Source organism: Aotus nancymaae, unplaced genomic scaffold, assembly GCF_030222135.1.
Source record: "Aotus nancymaae isolate 86718 unplaced genomic scaffold, 86718_ANA_hifiasm-v0.15.2.pri h1tg000059l, whole genome shotgun sequence".
Taxonomy (NCBI): Eukaryota; Metazoa; Chordata; class Mammalia; order Primates; family Aotidae; genus Aotus; species Aotus nancymaae.
Window position 1 is genome coordinate 50,633,379 of NW_026988473.1, and position 11,153 is coordinate 50,644,531.

At 39.3% G+C, this 11,153-nt stretch overlaps 1 protein-coding gene across 3 annotated transcripts in view; it reads left to right on the forward strand.

The window, feature by feature from the left end:
* TMEM41B (transmembrane protein 41B) overlaps positions 1 to 10,326 on the forward strand; it is a 28,719-nt gene extending 18,393 nt beyond the window's left edge. For 2 of the 3 annotated variants that reach the window (XM_064365190.1, XM_064365189.1), the window contains 4 exons: positions 3,169 to 3,262; positions 3,863 to 3,967; positions 4,765 to 4,903; positions 7,539 to 10,326. In XM_064365190.1, coding sequence (XP_064221260.1) covers positions 3,169 to 3,262; positions 3,863 to 3,967; positions 4,765 to 4,903; positions 7,539 to 7,708 — 508 coding nt within the window. In that variant the 3' untranslated portion in view covers positions 7,709 to 10,326. Of the gene's footprint in view, positions 1 to 3,161; positions 3,263 to 3,862; positions 3,968 to 4,764; positions 4,904 to 7,538 lie in introns of those variants that run through there. The other variant, XM_012456692.3, reaches the window with a different exon arrangement.
* The last annotated feature ends 827 nt before the right edge of the window (positions 10,327 to 11,153 follow it).

Below are 11,153 nucleotides of genomic sequence, written 5' to 3' on the forward strand. Positions count from 1 at the left end.
GCAGGCACCTGTAGTCCCAGCTACTTGGAGGTGGGTGGAATTGCTTGAACTGGGGAGGTGGAGGTTGCAGTGAACCAAGATCGTGTCACTGCACTTCAGCCTGGGCAACAGAGCGAGACTGTCTCAAAAAAAAATTCAGAATAATATTATCAGGGCCCAGCGTGGTGGCTCATGCCTGTAATCCCAGCACTTTGGGAGGCCAAGACTGGCAGATCACTTGAGGTCAGGAGTTCGAGACCAGCCCGGCCAACATGGTGAAACCCTGTCTCTACTAAAAATACAAGAATTAGTTGGACATGGTGGCACATGCATGTAGTCCTAGCTCCTCTGGAGGCTGAGGCAGGAGAATCTCTTGAGTCTGGGAGGTGGAGGTTGCAGTGAACTGAGATCTTGCCACTGCACTCCAGCCTGGGCGACAAAGGGAGTCTGTCTCAAAAAAATTCTTGATATAGACCCAAAATAATTGAAAGATTAAAATTTAGCAGGGTCTTGAAGAGATATTTGTACACTGTGGTCATAGCAGCAACATTCACAATAGCCAAAAGGTACAAGAAACCCCATGTCCTTTGACAAGTTAATGAATAAACAAAATATAGTATATACGTACAATGCAGTATTACATGGCCATAAAATGGAATGGTCATAAAAGGGAATAAATACTGATGCATGCTACAGCCATGGATTAACCTTAAAACATATTAAGTCAAAGAGGCTAGGCACAAAAGGGCGAATATTGTATTATTTCACTTATATGAAATAGTTAGAAATGGGCAAATTCTTTGAGGAAAAGACTTCAGAGAAATCTTTGTTTTTGTTTTTTGAGACAGAGTTTTGCTCTGTTGACCAGGCTATTCTTGAACTCCTAGCCTCAAGTGATCCACCCTCAGCCTCTCAAAGTATTGGGATTACAGGCATGAGCCACCGCGCCCAGCCTGAAATATGTTACTATAGGGCATTATAACATTAGTTTCTCTACTTTTATATATGTATGAAACTATCCATAATATGATCTTAACCCTAAAAGTGTGTGTATGTGTGTGTGTTTTGTTTTTAATGGAGATACCTTGGAAATGAGTGGAAAATTTGAGGCTGATGACTCAAAGAGTTTCGAGTTATTGGTACTATATGTGGTTGATAATTGAAGCCATGAAAATTGCCAAATTTATCAAAGGAATGGGAGAGTGCGGCTAACAAAATGTTAGAGAAATTTCATATTTGAGGGCAAAGAGAAAAACCTAAAGAAGAAATTACTTGTAATATAGAAGAAAACTTACAGTTCAGTGAAGCCATGTTTCATGCGGGATGAAGCCTAATCCTATGTAGGGATCACTGAAAGGTGACTATTGATAAAAAGTTATTAATATTGGCTATGAGGAAGTTTCAGTATCATAGTGGATAGGTAAAGTAGGTCACAGGGAACAAGGAGAAAATTTCTTCTGAGAAAGTGAAGGTAAGGAGCAGTAGCTGAATAGGATACCTTGGTTGAGGAAAGCCTAGATTTGTAAGTTACAGGCAACTGAGTGGTTTTGTAGAAGAGAGATCCTGTGAAGGAGAACAGAGTTGAAGGTGAAAAAACCTAGGAGGAAGGAGGAAGAGATTGAAATGAGAACATGAATAAAATGGGAACTAGAGAAAAAGGAATAATGAGTAAAGATAGAAATTTTAAATTAGGCTGGAGAGATGTTGAGGGAATTCACTTTGACTTGTGAGTAAATCATATTAGAGGGGAAAAAGTAGGTTTAGACCAAAACTGGAAATGATAGAAAAGTAAAAAAAGATTTCTATTTTTTTTAGACTGAGTTTTGCTATAGCGCAGTCTTAGCTCACTATAACCTCCCGGGTTTAAGCGATTCTCCTGCCTCAGCCTCCTGAGTAGCTGGGATTACAGGCATGCACCACCATGCCTGGCTAATTTTGTATTTTTAGTAGAGAGGAGGTTTCTCCATGGTCAGGCTGGTCTTGAACTTCCGGCCTCGGGTGATCCACCTGCTTCCGCCTCCCAAAGTGCTGGGATTACAGGCATGAGCCACCACACCCAGCCAAAAATCATTCTTTTTCTTTTTTATATTTATTTTTTGAGAAAAAGTCTCGCTCTGTCACCAGACTGGAGTGCAGTGCAGTGGCGTGATCTCAGCTCACTGCAACCTCCACCTCTCGGGTTCAAGCGATTCTTCTGCCTCAGCCTCCTGAGTGGCTGGGACTACAGGCACGTGCCACCATGCCGGGCTAATTTTTGTGTTTTTAGGAGAGACAGGGTTTCACCATGTTGGCCAGGATGGTCTCAATCTCATGACCTCGTGGTCCGCCTGCCTCTGACTCCCAAAGTGCTGAGATTACAGGCGTGAGCCACTGTGCCCGGCCAAATCTATTTCAAACACAAGATTTGTGGCCCGGGCATCATGGCTCATGTCTGTAATCTCAGCACTTTGGGAGTCCAGTGTGGGAGGGTTGCTTGAGCCCGGAGTTCAAGAGTAGCCTGGGCAACCTAGCCAGACCTCATCTCTACAAATAATAAAAATTGATGTAGTGACATGCATACCTGTGATCCCAGCTACTCGCAAGGCTGATGTGGGAGAACTGCTTGAGCCTAGGCAGTTGAGGCTGCTGTGAGCCATGAGTACGCCACTGCATTCCAGCCTGGGCAACAAAGCAAGATTCCCAGAATAAATAAGATTTGTGACTTTTACTGTATTTTGTAATTTCTTATTTTCATATTTTTTCCCTCTTGTAATTCCTATTCATTTAAAATGAGTATTGAATTTAGGTAAATCTTCATAATTAACTTAGAAATAATTATATGTATATGATTTCCCTGAAAACATTTGGGAGTAAAATAAAATGTGTTAGAGAAGCACTAAAAGATTATGGAAGACCTTTTCTCTTTTGTTTTTTCCCTCCCCCAAAGTGCCCATTTCCTCTCTATCTAGTACACATTGGATTTTTGTCTAGGAAACCTTTTAGTAGCACACACTTACTAGTATATATGGTACTGTTTAGTAAATGGTCAACTTAGAGGCACTACTGCTCAAGAGTTGTATATTTTTTAAATGTTTGAATATTACTCATTACGTGATAATTTCTGTATTTATACTTTTTTTCCTGAAATGTTACATTTGTCTTTTAAAATTCACTTAATTATGTTCTAATCCTTAACTTAGAAGTTACCAGCTTGCAAACATTTGCTATTCCAGGCTCCATATTTCTCAGTATACTCTCAGGGTTTCTTTATCCCTTTCCACTAGCCTTATTTCTTGTTTGTTTGGTAAGTATAAAAAAATAAAATTGGGAGACTCAAAAAAAACAATAGAACGATGAAGATGATGATGATATTTTAGTACCACTAGTCTATGTAAGCATAAACTTATTAGTTTAAGAGGAGTTCATGTTAAAGTCCCTCCACATGGAAGTGTTATAATTTGTTTTTCCCCCTAGAACAGATGAGTTATAGACTTAGTTGCATTTATAAGCTGTGTTTTAGCTTTTCTTTCCTATTGGATTTTGTAACTGGTACAGTCCAAAGAGTGTTGGTGAGCACACTGAGTTAAGTCCCAAGGCCAGAGGTGGTGTTTTCAAGCTTAGAAATTGGTGGGGAGAAAATTAGCTCCTGAAATTTTATTCTTAGGTTAAAGCCTAGCATTAATTATTTGGATATAGTCACTAGGTGTAATCACAAGTGCCAGTTTCTTTTAGCCAATCTCATGTGAGTTATAATTTGGTCTGAGAAAGTACACAATAGATGTCATGCAGAGTGCCCTCCCTGCCTCTGAAAGTAGTGAAGTAATGAGCTTTTACTCAGGTGGATATATCCATGTGAATAAGATGGAAAAATGCAAAATGCTTATGGCTTCTTGTTGTTTTCCAGTGTTCTGGACTTGGTGCCTCTTTTTGTTACATGCTTTCCTATTTAGTCGGGAGACCAGTTGTATACAAATACCTAACAGAAAAAGCAGTAAAATGGTCACAGCAGGTAAACATGTATTTTTAAATTATTTGATGTAACTCTTTGTTAATTGGGAGGTCAGTATTTAGTCCCTACATGAATTAACTACATGTATTAACACAACATAAATTAACTCCTAAGTTAAGTAATAAGAATTATCTTCTGACCAAATAAAAATAGGTGGTAGGCAAGTATGAATGTTAATAATTTCCAATACAAATGTTTTATATCTGTGATGGTAATTTTAATTCTTTATCCTAGTAAGTTCAATCAGTGGAGAAGTCAAAGTGTCAATATAAAGGCATCCACATAGTTAGATACCTATCTGTTTTATGTTGATGCAGCATGCTGTGCATCTGTTATCAAAAAACTTGTATCTGCTAACTCCTAATGCTTTTTTTTTCTTTTCTTTTTTTTTGAGACGGAGTCTCGCCCTGTCACCCAGGCTGGAGTGTAGTGACGCAGTCTTGGCTCACTATAACCTTTGTCTCCCGGGTTTAAGAAATTCTTGTGCCTCAGCCTCCCAAGTAGCTGGGATTATAGGCGCACACCACCACACCCAGCTAATCTTTTGTATTTTTAGTATAGACAGGGTTTCACCGTGTTGGCCAGGCTGGTCTCAAACTCCTGACCTCAAGGTGATCCACCTCAGCCTCCCAAAGTGCTGGGATTGCAGGCATGAGCCACCACCTGGCTTTTTTTTGATCATTTCTATTGGGTATACTCTGAAGTATCAGGAATGAGAATTTGAAATAAGGTGTTTATATTAAGCAACTTATTTTTGAAGTTGTCCTCATTTGATGCTCTTTTCTTTCTTATGACAGGTTGAACGTCATAGAGAACATCTCATTAACTACATTATATTTTTGAGAATAACACCATTTCTGCCTAATTGGTTTATTAATATCACATCTCCTGTGATAAACGTGCCATTAAAAGTTTTTTTTATTGGTACTTTTCTAGGTAAGGTCTTGCTGTGTGTGAGCTAACTGTGTGCATATCTAACTGTGTCCAGCTGGACTAGATTGCGTGCATGTTCTCTGCAGATATGCCAGTATTATCTAGAACTCTTAGGCACAAAGCCTGGCTGTATAAATAGATGCTCAGAAGTGTTTGTTGCATTGTGTTGATTTAGGTTATTTTTGTGTCGCCTCTTTAAAGAGGAGCACTTTCTACTCTATATCGTTTTAATAATACAGGGTTAAGCAGGACCTTTACCTCCAGTTGCTCTAAGCGGAGAGGAAAAAAAAAATTGCCTTTTTTGAGCAATTTTCTCCTGCTTTTTCTTTTTTTTAAATGTTGCTTTGGCAAAATATTTCCTTTGTGGTTTTTTGGTTTTTTTTTTGAGACGGAGTTTCGCTCTTGTTACCCAGGCTGGAGTGCAATGGCGCGATCTCGGCTCACCGCAACCTCCACCTCCTGGGTTCAGGCAATTCTCCTGCCTCAGCCTCCTGAGTAGCTGGGATTACAGGCATGCGCCACCATGCCCAGCTAATTTTTTGTATCTTTAGTAGAGACGGGGTTTCACCATGTTGACCAGGATGGTCTCGATCTCTTGACCTCGTGATCCATCCGCCTCGGCCTCCCAAAGTGCTGGGATTACAGGCGTGAGCCACCGCGCTCAGCAACATTTTAATACTTGATTAGAAAACAAAGGAAGGGGCCGGGCGTGGTGGCTCACGCCTGTAATCCCAGATACTCAGGAGGCTGAGGCAGGAGAATTGCCTGAACCCAGGAGGCGGAGGTTGCAGTGAGCCGAGATCGCGCCATTGCACTCCAGCCTGGGTAACAAGAGCGAAACTCCGTCTCAAAAAAAAAAACAAAAAAAATACCACAATGTTAAACTTGAATTTTCAGTAGAGAAGTGATCCTTTTTTTATTTTGAGACGGAGTTTCGCTCTTGTTGCCCAAACTGGTGTGATCTCAGCTCAGTGCAACCTCACCTCCGCCTTCTGGGTTCAAACGATTCTCCTGCCTCAGCCTCTCGAGTAGCTGGGATTATGGGCATGGGCCACCATGCACAGCTAATTTTTTGTATTTTTAGTAGAAATGGGGTTTCACCATGTTAGCCAGGCTGGTCTTGAACTCCTGCTGACCTCAGGTGATCCACCTGCCTCCCCCTCCCAAAGTTTTGGGATTATAGGTGTGAGCCATCACGCCTGGCCCTTATTTTTCCTTTTATTGAAACCAGCCTTGGTTCTTTGTAGGAATATTTTGCTTTTCTATCCAATTAGAGTTGAATTGTTTTGATGTCAGAAAATGAGCAGATTTCTTAAAGCTTAAGTTAATACTTGTAAGAACATATGTTTTTGAAAAGAATAACCAAAATCAATTATTCATTGCTACTTATTGACAAACTTACATCAGCACGGAGAATATTTAATTTTGTTAAATGTCATATCCATAGAATCTAAAGAGTTTTTGTTTCTGTCTCCATTTTACAGGTGAAATCCAGATATTTAATTTCAGATTTGGCTAAAGTAATTTTTTTCCATTTGTTTTGATTTTTAATGAAATGAAATCATTCTGTATGTACTTTTGTATATACTGCTCATTTTACTCACACTTTGGGTATCTTTCCATGTTAATATATCTCCTACTATTTTAAACTATCTGTCAAGGATAAATGACAATCTACTCAACCTTATTTTTGAACATTTAGATTGTTTCCAGGTGTTTATATTATACCTCATAGATATTATTATTTCCTAAACTTGAAATTGCTAGAATAGAGCACATTTTTTTTTTTTTCTTTTTGAGACAAGAGTCTCTTTCTGTCACCCAGGCTGGACTGCAGTGGCACAATGTCGGCTCACTGCAACCTCCGCCTCCTGGGTTCAAGTGATTCATTCTTCTGCCTCAGCCTTCTGAGTAGCTGGAATTACAGGTGTGTGCCACCAGGCCCAGAAAATTTTTGCATTTTTAGTAGAGACAGTGTTTCAGCATGTTGGCCAGGCTGGTCTCAAACTTGTGACCTCAAGTGATCTGCCAGCCTTGGGCTCCCAAAGTGTTGGGATTACATGCATGGGCCATGGTGCTGAGTCTTTTTTTTCTTTTAAGGTTTTCTATAGGCTGGTTGCTGTGGCTCACGCCTGTAATCCCACCACTTTGGGAGGCTGAGGCAGGTGAATTGCTTGAGCCTGGGAATTAGAGACCAGCCTGGGCAATGTGGCAAAATCCCATCTCTTGACAAAAAATACAAAATTGGCTGGGTGTGGTTGCACACACCTGTAGTCCTAGCTGCTCAGAAGGCCAAGGTGGGAAGATCACCTGAGCCTGGGGAGACTGATGCTGCAGAGAGTGATGATTACGCTACCGCACTCAAGCCTGTGTGACAGAGTCAGACTGTCTAAGGGGGAAAAAAAATTTTTGATAAATGTAAAATTCTCTGGGTACTTTTCTTGAGTTTTTAACATTTATTATCCTTAAGAGGTGATTATGAAAGATCGAATTCTTTATATGGATATAAACGAGCTTTAAATTCTTAATTTTTTTTTTGTAAAATGAAATAGCTATATTAAACTTTATGCACACAGAAAATTTTGATTTTTAAAAACAGTTGGTGGTTTTTACTGCATGTTTTTATTTTTTATTTCAGGTGTCGCACCTCCTTCTTTCGTAGCCATTAAGGCAGGAACAACACTGTACCAACTTACAACAGCAGGGGAAGCTGTTTCCTGGAACTCAATATTTATTCTGATGTTCTTGGCTGTTCTTTCTATTCTGCCAGCCATCTTCCAAAAAAAACTAAAGCAGAAATTTGAGTGAAAAATATCATCTGATTTTTTAGTTTTGCTATCATCACCATCTCAGGATTAACAGGTGCATCCATTTATGTTTTAAAATCACCTCTTTAGTAATTAAAACAAGGAATTTGTAAAATAAAATTTCCTAGCAGAGTTAAAATAATACATTTAAGTGACAAGGGGAGAAGAAAGTAAAAATGGAAATTGGTAGGCCGGGCGCGGTGGCTCAAGCCTGTAATCCCTTTGCTCAAGCACTTTGGGAGGCCGAGGTGGGTAGATCACGAGGTCAAGAGATCGAGACCATCCTGGTCAACATGGTGAAACCCCGTCTCTACTAAAAATACAAAAATTAGCTGGGTATGGTGGCGTGTGCCTGTAATCTCAGCTACTCAGGAGGCTGAGGCAGGAGAATTGCCTGAACCCAGGAGGCGGAGGTTGCGGTGAGCCGAGATCGCGCCATTGCACTCCAGCCTGGGTAACAAGAGCGAAACTCCGTCTCAAAAAAAAATAAAAAAATGGAAATTGGTATGCTGTAAAAAGTGCTATCGATAGTTAACATAGACATCTTAGACATCTTATAAAATATTATACCAATGGTAGCTATAGATAATAGTAGTGTGGTAGGAAATTGTTGATCCAGCTAATTCATCCAATTTAGTATTTTTCTCTTATTGCTAATAAGGAAAATAGATATTTTTAAATTCTAGATCTATCCACCTCGACCTCCCATAGCGCTGGGATTACAGGCATGAGCCACCACACCCAGCCTGGTATTGATAATTTATACTCAGATAATTCATTACAGTTCTTTAATATCTCAAAAGGGGCTCTAAAAAGCAAACACTCAAGAGTATGTAGTTTTTAGACATTAAGTTATTTTATATTTTAAACAGTGACAGCAAAACAAGTAGTTAAATATAGTTTATTTGTTCCAATGACTATAAATTTTACCTCCTTTATTAATCTGTTCATTAAGGAATATATTAAATATTATGTAATCATTCTTTTTATGCATGATACACCTAGAAAAATGCCTTTTGTTTCTATTGATGGCTTTTTTCTTTGGAACTGTTTTTGATTACTTATTGCAGTTTTCCAATTTTGTCTTTTTACTTTTTCTAACTCACAAAGTAAAATTAACTTCTCACATGGCAACTACCATATTTAAATAGTTCTGGAAGGCCGGGCATGGTGGCTCATGCCTGTAATCCCAGCACTTTGGGGGGCCGAGGCGGTCGGATCACGAGGTCAAGAGATAGAGACCAACCTGGCCAACCTGGTGAAACCCCGTCTCTACTAAAAAGACAAAAATTAGCCGGGCGTGGTGGCACGCGCCTGTGGTCCCAGCTACTTGGGTGGCTGAGGCGGAAGAATCACTTGAACCCAGGAGGCGAAGGTTGCAGTGAGCCGAGATTGCACCACTGCACTCCAGCCTGGCAACAGAGCAAGACTCCGTCTCAAAAAAAAAAAAAAAAAAAAATATATATATATATATACACACACATATATATACACACACACACATATATATATATACACACACACACACATATATATATACATATATATATATACACACACATATATATATATATATACATATATATATATAGTTCTGGAAAAATGAAAGTGCTTTTTGCTGCTTGGTTAATGGGTAATGCCCTTGATTCCTTGATTCTCAAACATAGCTAATCTAAAGTACTCTGTCAGTTTTACCTTCACCCACAACTGTCATTATGTTGAAAAGTACTTTAGCTGTGTGAAATCCTTGTATGTTTTTATTGTGAGAGATATAATCATCCTCAAAGCCTGTTTTTACTACATAATGTGGACTGATTCATTATTTTTTCTATCACAGTATTAACAGATGGATTTTATTGTAAATACAAAGAAAATATATTGATTATTATAGTATTCTTATGTCACCTGGCCTTTTGTGTGAGATTATTTATTATTTCTAGCAAGGCTTTCTTTCTTTCTTATTGCCCAGAGACTGAGTGATGAATCTTTTGTTATTTTTACAAATAAATTAAAACATAGCCTTTTTGGACAAATTCGCTAAATATTACTGTATAAAATGTAATTGGGTAAATTTTTCTCAGAATTTTAAAAATAAAAGAACTTAGACTCAGTAGGTGTCACTATTTACTCCAGCGTGTGTAAATTGTATTTACTCTATTCTCAGAGTATATTTCCTGTCCTTACCATTGATTCTTTCCCTTTGCTAATTTTTTTTTTGGTAGAAAATTGTAGCTGCGACTTTAGGTGGGGTATATTTTCTTCTAAGAGAATAGACAGTTTTTCTGGATTCATCATTATTGACTCAAGAAAGGACCCTTCAATAGGCTATACCGTCAGTGCAGTTGATGACCTGTCTTTATGGATTCACAGACTTGGCCTGATGCTACATGTAAATTCCAGCTTTGACTTGACAATTATGTGGTAATAGCCACATGAAAGCAAACATCTGTGGTGTGTAGACAAGCAGGCTAAGTAGAAGTTGAAATGCTGAGAAAGTGAAACTGTTCTTAGTTAATGGTCTTTCTCTGGAGCTCTGTTACTTTGAGTATAATATTTCCATGACACCAATGCAAGCTAAAATGTAATAATAAATAATAAATTGTATTGTAGAAACGTAAATGTCACATTTGGGATTTATTTCATGGAAGTATTTGGGTTAAAAAACTCTGGCTGGGCACAGTGGCTTATGCCTGTAATCCCAGCACTTTGAGAGGCCAAAGTTGGTGGATCACCTGAGGTCACAAGTTCAAGACCAGCCTGGCCAACATAGCAAAACCCCGTCTCTACTAAAAATATGAACAATTAGCCAGGTGTGGTGGTGCACACCTGTAGTCTTAGCTACTTGGGAGGCTGGGGCACGAGAATCACTTTAATGCAGGAGCTGAAGGTTGCGGTGAGATGAAATTGTGCCACTGCACTCCAGCCTGGGTGACAGAGCAAGACTCTGTCTCCAAACAACAACAACAAACTATTCACTGAATAAAATAATATTTTTTAATTCTGATGTACATTTTTACCACTAAGAACAATGAAATGGCCAGCCACGGTGACTCACGCCTGTAATCCTAGCATTTGGGACCAGCCTGGCCAATATGGCGAACTCCGTCTCTACAGAAAATACATAAATTAGCTGAGTGTGATAGTGTACGCCTCTAATCCCAGTTACTTGGGAGGCTGAGGCAGGAGAATTGCTTGAACCCAGGAAGCGGAAGTGAGCTGAGATTGCACCAGTGCACAACAGCTTCGGTGACGGGGAAGACTCCGTCTCAAAAAAAAAAATGAAATTTTAAAAACTTAATGCTTGGCTTTTGAGAATTCTAAAACAATTGTTTAAATTGTTAAGGTAAGGCCATGCACAGTGGCTCATGCCTGTAATCCCAGCACTTTGGGAGGCCAAGGTGGGCAGATTACCTGAAGTCTGGAGTTCGAGACCAACCGGGTCAACG